The 14,687-nt window shown below is 34.6% G+C and overlaps 1 protein-coding gene and 1 long non-coding RNA gene across 3 annotated transcripts in view; one reads left to right on the top strand and one right to left on the bottom strand.

Annotated features, from left to right (window-relative positions):
• Positions 1-14,687, top strand: part of LOC149803406 (zinc finger MIZ domain-containing protein 1-like) — a 410,193-nt gene that overhangs the window by 104,860 nt on the left and 290,646 nt on the right. The window contains exon 1 of one of the 2 annotated variants that reach the window (XM_089953102.1): positions 6,955-7,145. The exons of the other annotated variant lie outside the window; for it this stretch is intronic. Within the exon in view, the coding sequence (XP_089809228.1) occupies positions 7,120-7,145 (26 nt within the window). The 5' untranslated portion in view covers positions 6,955-7,119. Of the gene's footprint in view, positions 1-6,954; positions 7,146-14,687 lie in introns of those variants that run through there. 2 annotated transcript variants of the gene reach the window in all.
• LOC149803408 (uncharacterized) overlaps positions 1-14,687 on the bottom strand; it is a 33,037-nt gene that overhangs the window by 14,302 nt on the left and 4,048 nt on the right. The window lies entirely within an intron of this gene.

Here is a 14,687-nt window from a genome sequence, read left to right as displayed (position 1 = left end):
TCAGGAGTAATCAGCTGGCACATTATGTGATGGTAGATCAGTGTATATGTTGTTTGCAGTTGGATGTGACCTACAAGTGAGTACATGCGGTATCTCATCAAAGGTGTGTTTTTTCCCTCCAAACAGCTATCTACAACATATTTGTCTCTTGCTAATGAGTAAGAAAGCAGATAGTCGGGCCTCCATTGTGAGAAACATTTTAGCAAGTGCTTGTTGAGAGGGACTTGGGCAGAAATTGGTAGCTCAGCAGACAGACTGAGAACCCTATCATTACTGTTAAGCAGGCGCATAATTTGAGTGCTGCAAGGTATCTGGGCTGATCAGAAGATACTGTGGGTCAATTTTAGCTGGTTGGAATAGACACTGGTGTATTTAGTTTGACTTGTCCCACACAGACTGTTGTGTGTAGACAAGTTGTTATGACTATCCCACAGAGACTATTGTTTGTAGACAAGTTATGACTATCCCAGACAGACTATTGCGTGTAGACAAGTTGTTGTGACTATCCCACACAGAATCTTTTAAAAGTGATACTAATGTGTGTAAACAAGTTGTTATGACTACCCTAACCAGTCAGTCAGTCAGTAAACAACATCATTCAAACGATTAAATACCCAAAATACAACCAAAAAAAACACAGTGGAACATAGAGAGAAAATAGTGAAATAAATAATGTAATGAATTATAAATAAATATAAATAACTTTAAAATTTGCTCAACAAGTACACCCTGCTCCCTCCCATGTCCAACCCCTACCCTGATGATGGTGATTGAGCCTAGTCAAAAAAGGTGTGTAACTTCCAAAACTAGTCTTAGTACATTGATTATTAACATAGATATCTAAAGATAATGATGATTATATGTACAAAGTTTCACAGCAATCCAGGTAAAAATGCAAGGGTAGTTGCATTAATGATATTGTATCATAAATTACATCCAGCTGTTAGCAGAATGGGAAATAACTCTTACAGAAACTGATGGTGCACAGTGATCTGTCAGTATGTGCACCGCAACTCTTTTCTTTCTGAAAAAGTTTCTCATTCCAAAGTTTTTGAATTTTATTTTACAACAGGCAAAATTTAAAGTTGTTCAAGTTTTTTCCCCAGAACATTCTTGAGATAGAATCATGATCAATGGCTTTGTGAGCACAGCATCACAGTCATACTGTCTGTCTAAAAAGCACATTTCCATTTGAATTTGAAAGTAGCTCCCATCAGGGAACTGAATAGATTTTAGTTCAGTTCTGGTTGACTTGTTGTGTTTATACCTTCTGTTAAAAATCTGAAACTATCTTAATACATGTATGTAAATCTCAAACTATAAAGTATATACTTCTACAGTATCGTAATTTTTTTAAATAATACCAAAATGATATCCAAATATGATTTTTAAAGCTTAAATATGTGTTGGCAAACAAAACATTGATTAGTATCCCAGTAAATAAATAAATAAAGACACAGTGACCCTTTCTGAAATGTCAATCTTCCTTCCTTTGCATCTGCATATTGCATTTACCTATAGCAAATGGGAGGCTGTCGGCCAGCTCTTATGGGAACTGATCTCATAGTGGGTACTTTATCAATCAAGGATACCAAAAGGAGAACAGTTCCCAGGGAAAAGACAATATTAGATCCATAATTTGTCTGGTACAGTAACTTTGAACTGAAATAACTAGAAACAATATTGTTTTGATGTTGCTTAAAATTGGTAAGCTTTCTTTTATTTCCAAATTAAACTGAAAACAATTTCATGATATTTGACTCACCTGGCTATGAGATCAAGAGAGCTTATATTACCCTGAGTCTTGCATGCTTTGCCCATCATGTGCCATGCTATATACATTATGCACATCTATCAAATTTGTTTTTGTTTTCAGCATACATGTATTCTCAAATACCATTGGACCATTTTCAGCAAAGATAAATTACAATGCATTGAGTCCTTAAAAGTTTATACTGGGACACCGAGTGGCTGAGTAGTCTAAAGCATTCACTGTTATGGATCACTGATATCTCACCTATGTCTTTGTGGGTTTGAGTCTCAGGTGTGGCCAGTGTGGGTATGTGAGAAAGCTTGCCAGTAGCTTCTCATGGGTCAATGGTTTTTTGGGGGGTTCTTCTTCCACCATTAATAGTGGCCACCATGTGTAGCCTATCTTGTGCTTAAAAATGGCATTAGACCCTACAACAACAACAACAACAAAGTTTGCACTGATGATACTGATCTTCATTCCATCATAGCCATTGTTGATACAAATATAAAGCCTTTTAACAAGTTTCTGTCATAAAAACACCTAGCAGAGTTGGACCAAATTATAAAGTATGTATTCCAACATAAATAGCTTTCATTCTGATATCCCCACCATGAGATGGAACATATTATGGTTATTATGTTTGTTCATCCTTCCATCGGTCTATATATATGTTGCTAAAAAAATCTGCACAATAACGCAACACAAAATAATACATAATAAATCTAAGGTTACCAAACTCTTGGGATAATTTGTACATGGGTGAGGAAAAACCCTAATTTCAGCATTGAATGGTCAAAGGTCCAGGTCACTGTGACTGAAAGAAGAAACTTGTGTCCATACAATAACTGCATTTTCCACCATATAACAGTCATCAAACTGGGTAATTAAAACACCTAGATTTTTTTTATCACTAATTGAAGTTCAAAGTCACTGTGATTAAGAAAACAAATGGTCTTTGCACAGGAACATTAGTTCTGTATCACAGACCTCAACCAAAACTTCGTATATGGCTTGCATTTGGGTACGGATCAGTCATTGATTTGGGATTAAGGTCAAAGATTAAGATAATTCTCTTGGGCTGAAATAATATTAAAAAAGGAAAACACACAATAAGATTAGTTCAACATAGCATACCTAAAGGAACTTTTGTGGTTGGTTTGCACTTGCAGTAGGGAGGAAGCCTGTTTATTTGGGTGTCCCAAGGTCAAGGTTACAGTGTAGTAAAAAGAAGAAAAATGTTTCCTGCTCAAAAACATTAATTCTACATCACAGAATAGGACCAAACTTTCTGGATGTTTTATACTTGGGGTGGGGGAAGAAGTTTATCAATCTGGGAGTGAAAAGGTCAGAAGTCAAGGTTACCATGATTGAAGAAAGAAATTTATTTTTTGCCAAACAATTTCAGCATATTTTAAGGACCTTTAAATATAGTTTGGTTATCAAAATTTCCACTGAAGGTGAACTTGTTTACAGATTATGATGATCCACTATTCTGTATGGCCGCCACTAACAAAATGATAAAATCCTCTTTAAATGACTCTCTCTCTCTCATAGACCTTTTAGATTTGACCAGATTTGATGGAAAGTATCCTGACATGAAAACCCTTAAAATCTGTATGCTTTCGTTCAGTATGGCTATTGGAAAAAGTGACAATGAAAACTTGTATATCTTTTCAAAAACTGCTGCACCAAATTTGACAAAGCATTTTGGCTTAAAAGCCATTTAAATTTAAACCATTGATCCTGTTATTCTCTCCAGTATGGCTTATGATCCAAAACAATCCTTAAAATAATTTCTTCCAAAAAAATGCACACAGACACGCACAACATAATTCAATGAAATTAGATAGAAAGCATCTTTGCATGAAATCTGTTTAATTTGAAATACATTATGCCAAGCCACTATCAATTATGGCCACTATTAAGAAAAGTATTAAACCTTTTAAGCGACTTACTTCAAAACCACTCCACAGATTTTGACCCATTTTAATAAAAGCAACCTTGTATGAGGACATTTGAAATTTTACAATTGAGACCAATCCACTACCCAATATGACCATTGTTACAAAAAAACAAGAACGTTTTTAAATGATTTGACAGAACTTTTCTAAATTTTCAGAAAGCATCCTGATTTGAAAGCCTTTCAGTTTGATACAAATGATTCTAATCTGCCATTTGATATAGTTAAAGATATTGAAAGCTGATAAACCTTCAAAGAACCTGTTTAATAGCCATTCAATAGAAATTGAAGAAAGAAATATACCATACATGTACAGATTTAATAGCCATTCAATAGAAATTGAAGAAAGAAATTTACCATACATGTACAGATTTATTAGCCATTTGCCATCACATTTGGCTGTTAGACAGAACCCATCCAGGGAAGTCTTGCTGACCCTGTAGGCCCCTTATGCAAATGAGCATGGAGGTGGCCTGAAACATTTCAGAAAGCACTGTTCAATGGGGTTGCAATTCCATTAAAATCTACAGTGCATATGATGCAAATAAACTGTCCAAATTTTTTACGTTTTCTTGTTTTGGTTGAAGTTTTAAGAAGTTAAGATGCACCTGAGCTAAATCTCCTACCTTTGTGCACTAGCTTTGAACTAATAGTACACTAGAATATTTTGGTTTATAATGATCTCAGTTCAAATAATAGTGCACTCCCAAGTATAAATATAGTGCACTAGAAGTGCACATTGTATTAGGTTTTGCCAGGCACCAGTGCATCTCATAGTTGTGAGGGAGTTGTATTTGCTCAATTGGTACAGCATAAGGCTAATAATCCAAGGGTTGCAGGGTCAATGCCCACCAAGGCTGCATCATTTTGCCCTCCCAGGGTATGTGTGTGTGTGTGTGTGTGTGTGAGGTAGGCGCTTTGTTCCCATTTCCATGGTATAATGTAGTGGGCTATTTAAAGACAGCTCCAATATTTTTTGCATGACAGGGTTTTGAATGTGGAAACCCAAGGCTGAGGGGACAAGAAAACATTGAGAAAATCTGCAGCTACTACTGTCTAGTCACTTGCTGTTGCAAGTGACAAAAGAAATAAAGGTACAGATTAATGTTGTAGATTTTTGTGTAATGTGTTATGTTCATTTCAGCGGAATAACAGACCTGTCATATTGAGGCACAGGAGATGTGAAGTTACTTAGGCATTTTATCAGTGATTAGGGACCTTGCAGTCATCACCTCTACATGAAATTACATGTGTCACTGCTACTTTTATGTAATTGTAACTAATTTGTTTTTTCCTCATATGTCTCTGGAAAGTGACCTGAGAGTAAATAAACCCATTTTTCCTGTTATGGAGCTTACATTGGAATAATAAATAAGTGAATCAGCAGTATCAGTGCTTCTCAGCAATATCAGTAGGCCAATTAGACAATAAACTTTAAACTTTTGATGCCTTATGTAGCAAGCTGTTTTTGAAAGACATTCCAAAGGTATGTAATTTTTACTATACACTTGTCTTCAGTTGGACATATTGTGTTGTAGCATTGTTTATGTGTCTGTCTGTTAATATTTTGCTTGTCCAGGCCTTAAATTGTAATGGTTGGTGAGATTTTAAAAAAACTTTGCCAAAGTATATATAGTGGCTAGAGTGGCTAGGTCATGTGCTGCATGCCAAAGTCATTCTACCATGCCTCAAGATCAAGGTCATGGAAAGGGAAAATGGAATTCACTGACTTGTATCCTTGTCATGGTGTCTTATCTTAATACCTATCGATATTTTAATGACACTTTAGCCAATCAGACTCCATGTATAAGAAGGTTAGTTGTGAACCTAAGGAAGCCTCCCTCCCTTGAGGTCAAAGCTCATGGTACTGAAGAATGTAATTCTTTAATTTGTGTCCTTGTTTGGATTATAAGGTTTGAATCACTGAAGATATTCTGATAAAACTTCAACCAGTTATATATCATCTATGCCATAGCCATGCCACCTACATGAAGGTTAAAATCACAACAAAGGAAATCATAAATCAGTGACTGCTGTCCATTTATCAGTACAGTTTTTGATCCAATGATGATATTTGAATTAAATTTAATTTAACCTGTTATATATTTTCAGTTGGCAGTGCCTTGCATATTTTTTCTTATTCCATACTTCAAGGTCAAGGTCATCATGAGAATAATTAAAGTTATTGGCCAGTTTGCTTGTCCATGGTGTCTTATCTTAATACCTATCGATATGTTGATGAACGTTTATCCAGGTCTACACCTCATTATACCTTAGTCACGTTTCTAGATCAGAGGTCAAGGTCATTAATAGGGAAATAGTCATGAGATGATAGTATCATGCAGTTTGCAGTACTTTTATGCACTTATGCTTATGGTTATGTCCTTTGTAGAAAGTTTGTATACCCTCCCATTTAGGTAGAGGCCATAATGTAAAAAAAAAAAAATGATTTCGAAAGATAACATCAAATCAGGGTTTAAGCCATTCGTTTTGAAATAAACTAGAAAAATGGTAATATTGTTGATATATTAGAAATGGGTCTATGCCACATACAATCAAAGGCGAATCCAACATATTTTATATGGAGGGTATTTTTTATAAGTGTGGATAGCTTGGCTTAAATAGGCAAATTTCTCAATTTTTTTCAGTATAGAAAATAAACAAATCACATTTTACAAGTTTGTTTAGCACCCCTGAACCCCCTCTACCCTGATTTCCTTTCTCAAAATCACAACATAATATTATTAATCTGTTTTTTCTTTCAGTGAGTATGTTTGGTACTTTGATTCACTGATCATCCTTTTTTCCTATTTAACACCTTGCTTATAACCCCTGGGTAGCAAATGGGGCACTCTCTTCATCCTCACCCCTGTTTGTCAGATGACAACCAACAAGGCACCTGCAGATAAAGACTTGCTTAGTTCTCCAGTACAGGGGTGCCAGGTTGAACCAAACACAACAGGGTGGAGATGAAAATTTGGAGCATTTCAATCATATGCTGAGAAGATAAAACCTTTCAAAGCCAAGATAATTGACATTGAAAGCTAGAAGATCTCTTTACCATGGTTGAACTGTAGCACACTTTATTGTGCATTCTTTACCAGGGGTTTAACCCATTATAGAAAATGAATGAGCTCTTCCATTCATCTCTACCTATTGTAGACTGCCTTTTCAGAGATATAGTTGCAAAACATTGGTGATCACTTCACCTGATAAGCCACACATGTTAGTTGCAATACAGTAACACAATTGCTCAGCAGCAGATTACAGGTATTTACACTTAATGGATCTGGTAGTTAGGAGTGTGATCTATTGTGGAGCAGACGACTTTCTGCCTTGGCCAAGGGATGTAATTCTTGATAGACTCAAGCAGTATGTGTTCTGAGAAATCTTTCAGCAAGAAGCAATGGCTCTGAATTGGATTCATAGCAGGTGATATGATTGATTGATGTGATTTTTTTTTAGTAGATATTCAAGAATGAAAATGAGTATTAGCTCTGATGTACAATCATTCCAAAGGAAAGTATGTGCTATTGGAAAGGGAGATAACTAACTTCTTCTTTTGTATGAGATTATTTTGCAGTGATTTTTTGATTTGTACATATACAAACATTTTAAGAGTTATGTTTTTAAAGAGAAGTAGTTCCCATTTCTTACATATTCTCTTGTTTGTGAATGTCTTATGTGTTGAATACAGTAGTTGTCAACTAGATCACAATGGGGAAATAATCACTGTTTTCTTTTCCCTTTTTAGTTTGACCTGGTTATGCAGACAACTCATTTGTTTATACAATGATTGCTTATATGATGATTGCAAATGGGGTCTGGGTCCATCGTTTTTTTTAAAAAGAAAATAGAACAATAGGCAAATAATTTTTCAAGATTAAATTTCTAAAATTGGAAGCTGCTTATTTTGACCATTTTGGGCACCCTTCTCCTCATAAAGAAGTCCCTGTCCTGAACACAGTGATATTTTGTAATTAAATCTTTTAATACAACATTCTTGTCTTAATGAACACCTTCTGTGGATGGCCAAAAAGATCATTTTGACTTACAAACCTCTTTATTATAAATGATTTGCATGTACATCCATATCTGTGAAATAATAATCAGCAAGATCAGGGTTTGTGCTGTATGTTCAACTTTTAAATTGATGTGAATAGAAGAGACACTGATATTTTGGTGCATTAGTCAATGGCAGATCTGGGTCTACAATTTTCACAATTATGTACACTTTATACATTGATATATGGTACATGATGGACCAAACTCTAAATGTGTTTTGTCTTTCTGGAGCTCAGTATATACCAGAACAAGACATATTTGTTTTATTGGGTTTGTTTGCATTTTGCAGCACAGCTACACTTTGAACGTTATATGTTAAGGCTAGTGGTGTAATATGTTAAGACTAGTGGTGTAATATGTTAAGACTAGTGGTGTAATATGTTAAGGCTAGTGGTGTAATATGTTAAGGCTAGTGGTGTAATATGTTAAGACTAGTTGTGTAATATGTTAAGGCTAGTGGTGTAATATGTTAAGGCTAGTGGTGTAATATGTTAAGACTAGTGGTGTAATATGTTAAGGCTAGTGGTGTAATATGTTAAGACTAGTGGTGTAATATGTTAAGACTAGTGGTGTAATATGTTAAGACTAGTGGTGTAATATGTTAAGACTAGTGGTGTAATATGTTAAGGCTAGTGGTGTAATATGTTAAGGCTAGTGGTGTAATATGTTAAGACTAGTGGTGTAATATGTTAAGGCTAGTGGTGTAATATGTTAAGGCTAGTGGTGTAATATGTTAAGGCTAGTGGTGTAAAGCCCATTGCCCAAAGACACATCATTGATCCAATGGTGGGAATTGAACTCCCACCATACTGGTAACGTGCCCAACACAATAGCACCGGGCTTTCTCAGACTGAGATGTACTGTCACAGTATCATCTTCTGTTGATATTAAACAGGTGTCCTTTATATCAGATACATTTTTAAAGGGATTTTAATTGTGGATTCAGACATGTGGACACTATTAAGTATGTTTAAAAGGAGATTTCTTTGTGAATTGTAAAGGTGTTCTGTTATTAACAGCATTCCATTGGATGATTGTGTTCTTTATGTCCAGTTATCACTTTTTATTGTATACATCACAAAGGGTTTACTTTTTATCCATCACTTAAGGTGGAAAAAATTTTAAAAAGAAAATTTTACCAGAGTTTATAAATAAATAGTGTATTTACCCATTTATAAGTGGTGCAGACATCACTGATTCATATCTGCCATTGTATAATACACAAATGAATCCGTACTGTTTTCTTGAAGCCATGAGGAGAATGAATAGCCAAGACCCTCACTCTGTGATAAATCTTGATCTACATTTCAATGTGTATTATACCAAAAGGCTAATATAGTACATTTCAGAAAGTCAAGAAAAGTGTGTCATGGGGTATAGATGTATTCAAAAAGAACTTGAACATGACCCAATATCATCTGTTTCAACATCATAAAATCATCGTTTTTTTTTTAGTGGTCATGGAACAACTTTCAGTCACTTCCTTGATCAGTTTGCAATTCATATTTTTTCTTAAATTTTGAACAAATACTTGTATATAAATATACTCCTCCTGTAATGATTGCAACAATGACATGAAGCAACATGTGTTTCAACACATAATTTGCTGTTAGCTGACTGGTTAATCTCTGTATGCTGGTAGGCTTGCTGTTATTTATGGAAACTAATAGAAAGCTCAACAAATCTCTGTTATTGGAGTCATTTGTTTCTTCATTAGGATTGACTCTACAATTTACCTAAATACTTTACACATATAGCTTATACAAGCTCAGTAATCACAGTGGATAGTGCAATGTCTATATGCTGACAGCTTATTAAAGACAGCTTTTAACAAAATACATGTACATGGACAAGTTTAATTGACCAACAAAGTTTACACTCACATTGACATTTTCATTTGTATGAACCTTGAATCATTCTATGCCATCCATTATTGAGAATTTAGTTTTTACCTGAATTGAAAAGGAAAGATACACAATAATTTAAATCTTGTAATGTTTGCTCAATCTGATTTGAAAACATTGAGGGTAGAATGATATTACTTGTTCAATACTGGACTGGTACCAGGTCATCTCTTGTTTCTTGGTAACAAGTCTACCCTTTTGAGAGAGAGATGTGTTGCACAGTATAAGATTTACTTAACTTTTAAAAACTAGTGAAATGCAAGCTTATCTTTATCAACAAGAAGCTCTAAGTCGGAAGCTTTTTCTTTGTCCAGAAGAGACCACATGCAAAGATAGGACCTATTTGAAGAGATAAATGTTAAAATAAACTGTATAGACTTATACTACAGGGTAAAGTCAAAAGGTGAAGATCATTAATTTTGTCCTCAAATAGTTTGTCAGTTTACAAAATGACTTTAGGATGAACTCAGCTCACCTTAAGTTTTAATTCTTCAAGGAGATATCCCTAATTGTAAAATTGTAAAGTAGGTTTGCATACCTGTACTACAAGACCAATAGCAAAATACTAGTGATCAGTTTAGATAATTTAGAAGTTGGGTCAATATGACTTGAGAATTTGTCCAAAATAGGTGTTATGAAGATTTGTCTTCATTGAGTTAGATCATTAGAAATTGTGTATGTAATGTATGATGCAAAAATATGGTGCTTAATAATTTCTATTGCTAAGATTGAAAATGACCAATGATCCTTCTTTTAAAAGGAAAGGTTACAAAAAATATAAGATTTTGGCAGAAGACTTTTTAAAAAAAGTCACCTCTTTTTCTTATTAATCATAATCTAAAAATGTATTAATAATTACATATTTTTACAGAAATATTGGTCTTCACTACTTTGTTTAAAATACTGGAAATATAATTTTTTTTATTGTATTATTTAAGGAAGGTTGGTAATTGGTAAAAAAATTGTCTTAATAAATATAAAGAGATTTAAGTTCTGGAATTCGCATATTTTTAAAAAAGATTTTCCAAAGAAATGTGGACATCATTAACCAAAATGATGTGTTTTGTTGCAGTTTTAATTACACTTTATTCTGGTTGATTAATTTACCTAATAAGTAAGTCCTTATATAAGAATAGATTTAGTGTATGTAATTGTATGTAATTGTATGTAATTGATCTATTGGAAAAGAAACTGAATTGATAAGGTCTTCCAGTAGTGTGGACACTCCATTGCACACAGGCAAAAATGATCATATTTCAGGGTCAGACCAGATGATTAGCCCATTAACCCCTGGAGGTTTTTGTCATTTTTGCCTGTATTGCAATGTTTTTTGTTTTTTTTTGCTGTACATATAAAATTTGTGAGACAGGTCTCATTTTAGCAGCAGCTTTGGCAGCAACAACATAAATAATGTTAAAGTCTTTGTGAGTTAGATACACGGGAAAGATGTACCAAGACATGAATGTAGTTGAAACCCTGGGTTCTACAGGACACCTGTATAAAATTAGATATGGGTGGGATGTATGTAAATGTTCACTTGATAAGAAAGTGATAATCTGGATATTAGGGAATGAAGTTTGGATAAATGAGGTTCTGTTGCGCAAACACGAGTGTCAGATAGAACTAGTTCACTTTGAGTCATAGTATATTTGCCAACACTTTTGATACATAGTATATTGGCTAGCACTTTTGATGCATAGTATATTTGCCAACACTTTCGATACATAGTATATTTGCCAACACTTTTGATACATAGTATATTGGCTAACACTTTTGATGCATAGTATATTTGCCAACACTTTTGATACATAGTATATTTGCCAACACTTTTGATATATAGTATATTTGCCAACACTTTTGATGCATAGTATATTTGCCAACACTTTTGAATGGTTTGGTTTAATTTAGTGTCAGCATCACAAGTGGGCTTTTTAGTGCAGGGCAGTGGGAATGAAGTGCCATGCCCAGGGTCACTCTATGAAAGGTGACCTGGTTTGATCTGTTGGCAGGATTTGAACCCCACACTTTTGATAATGAGTATTTTGACAGAGAAATCATGTAATCAGAGATGAGTGGGGGTGGGTGGGTGTCAATCATTGCTTGATTTGGTGCTATAGAAAGAAATTGAACGAAAACATATTTATTGGTCCAGGGTGATGTCAGTTTTGTTTTCTCTTACATTTTAAGATTGTCACCTGTTGTTGACATGACAGTGTAATCATTGAAAATTTGTACTGAAAGTCATATTGTAAACTCTTACATTTCCATCATTTGGTTGGGTTGGTGAACTGTGACCAGTCATATACATCACAACAACTAATGGTCATGGGAGTCACTAGTCAATGATGATATCAAATCTTTTTGTGTAGTGGAAAGCCTGATGAGATGCATTTTGAAATCTGAGAAAAAAAATTACAATCCTGTCAATAAACCATTTTTCTGGATATTGCTGATGCCATTATGATGACCCTAGATATGGGTGTTAAAATCCCAAATGTCCAGGAGAAATTCGGCTCATTGGCAAGCATGTCATGCACATATCATTTTCTATTTCTAATTGTGTTAATTATGTTAAAGAGTATTTTATTTCTTGAAAATTTTCAATTTATTTATTAAAAATAAAATAAAAACAATCTCTGAAATTTATACACAATTGAAAAAGGAAAATCATTGAAAAGGAAGATAATCTGTCTTGTCTTTTCTTCACTACTTGCCTTTTTGCTTAGTAATTCTTGTCTCAGCAGAACGTATTCTAAAATATATTATTGACAGACCAATTTACTTCAGGGTAAAGTAACAGTAGGACACTTAAAGCACATGATCAATAAAAGTGAAATCTGGCTTACAAATTCAGCTTATAGATTATCACACAGGTAACATGTGTACAGATCAAATACCTGTTGTGTTCAGAGAACTATTCATTATGGGGATATTTAGTTCTTAATAAAAATCAGTGTCATTGCTATTAATGTACATGGGTCAGGTTGTTACTCTGTGAAAAATGTGGCTGAAATTCTATTTACAAGAGGTATGTTCATTATAAACTAGCTTTAAAAATTTCAAAATTTATTTGTAATTATCCAATATATAGATATATCCTCATCTCTCTGTAAATTATTTCCAATCCTGAAACTCACATTCTTGGCAGAGATAATGAGAATTTTAAGTATCTGGTACTTTAAAATCTGTTTTAAGTACTCTATTCTTAAAAATAAGTTCAGAGCTTGCACATTTTCTACTCCCTTTAATACGGAACTCAATTAAGCTAAATCTTATTGACCAATGAAATTATTTTCTTGAGCTGAAGATGGCTTTGCAAAAACTTTGCTTTACTAACTACCAATTTGCAATCTGCTGCATGGCAGGGGAGTTCGCAAACTGTTTTCTGCATGGCATGGGTATTTGTAGTCTGTTTACTGCATAGCAGGGGTATTTGCAATCAGTTTGATGCATGGCTAGGGTGTTTGCAATCTGTTTGCTGCATTGCAGGGGTGTTTGTAATCTGTTTGCTGCATGACAGGGGTGTTTGCAAACTGTTTGCTGCATGGCATGGGTATTTGTAATCTGTTTGCTGCATGGCAGGAGTGTTTGTAATCTGTTTGCTGCATTGCAGGGGTGTTTGTAATCTGTTTGCTGCATGGCAGGGGTGTTTGCAATCGGTTTGATGCATGGCAGGGGTCTTTGCAATCTGTTTGCTGCATTGCAGGATTGTTTGTAATCTGTTTGCTGCATGGCAGGGGTGTTTGTAATCTATTTCCTGCATGGCAGGGGTGTTTGTAATCTGTTTGCTGCATGACAGGGGTGTTTGCAAACTGTTTGCTGCATGGCATGGGTATTTGTAATCTGTTTGCTGAATGGCAGGGGTGTTTGTAATCTGTTTGCTGCATTGCAGGAGTGTTTGCAATCTGTTTGCAGCATGGCAGGGGTACTTGCAATCTGTTTGCTGTATGGCAGGGGGTACTTGCAATCTGTTTGCTGCATGGCAGGGTTGTTTGTAATCTATTTGCTGCATGGCAGGGGTGCTTGCATGAACAACAACAAAATGTGGTTTCTTGAATTCTATAGTGAAACTTTCCCTTACCCAGCATCCTCTACAGATTGGCCTAATGGTTTGGTCCCCGGTAAACCATTTTTTTTAACTGATAAAATTACTTTACGCAGGCATCTTTAAAATAGGCAGAATTCACGGTCCAAACAGAATGTTTGGTTTAAGGAAGTTTGACTCTATTTCAGTTAAATGTGCCCTCTGACTGCTTGATCTCTCACAGAATCTGTGCTGATGTGAACTTACCTTTCAAGACTGTAGTTTACCATAAAGTCCTAGCAAAATATTAAATTTTTGGCCATTTGGAGTTGCTTGAAAATCCATAAAGTTTACCATAGCATCATATCAAGAAGCTGCTTGAATGTGCATCAAGTTTACAATCAAGTCCTATCAATATGTTCAATTTTTGTTTATTGTGAGTTATTTGAAAGTCCATTGTGTTTAACTTGATGTCCAATCAAGATGTTCATTTTTTTAAAGCTATTTTGAGTTGCTTGAAAGTCCATTAATGGTAAAATTGTGCTTGAACTTTAGATTACTGAAGTTGTAGAATTTTTTACACCAAGTAGTATACTTTGCAAGGACAGTGACTCTAAATTCTTAAGCATTTTATGAACTTGAACTAAAACTCAAAGTTAGCAAGTTATCTTCCCATAATTTTACTCAGGGCAGTGACTCTAAATTCTCAAGCATTTTATGAACTTGAACTACAGCTCAAAGTGACAAAGTTATCTTACCATAGTTTTACTCAGCATATATCATAGAACTTTGAAAACCAGAAGGCTGTGGACTTTTCTTAAAATGTTTGACAATCCGTCATGAGTTTCTGAGTGTCCCAGACAAGAGACTATATGCCACGACTGTGCCAGTAGTGATGCAGAGTAGTTAAGCAATTGATATAGTATGTATCAAAAGTTTTACTGTTGTTAGAATGATTAATTTTCAAAATTATTACTACTT

The sequence above is a fragment of the Sinohyriopsis cumingii genome, chromosome 3, assembly GCF_028554795.1.
Source record: "Sinohyriopsis cumingii isolate HCF-2022 chromosome 3, ASM2855479v2, whole genome shotgun sequence".
Classification (NCBI taxonomy): Eukaryota; Metazoa; Mollusca; class Bivalvia; order Unionida; family Unionidae; genus Sinohyriopsis; species Sinohyriopsis cumingii.
The sequence above is the reverse complement of the archived record's forward strand: the minus strand, read 5'-3'. Positions and strand labels throughout refer to the sequence as shown.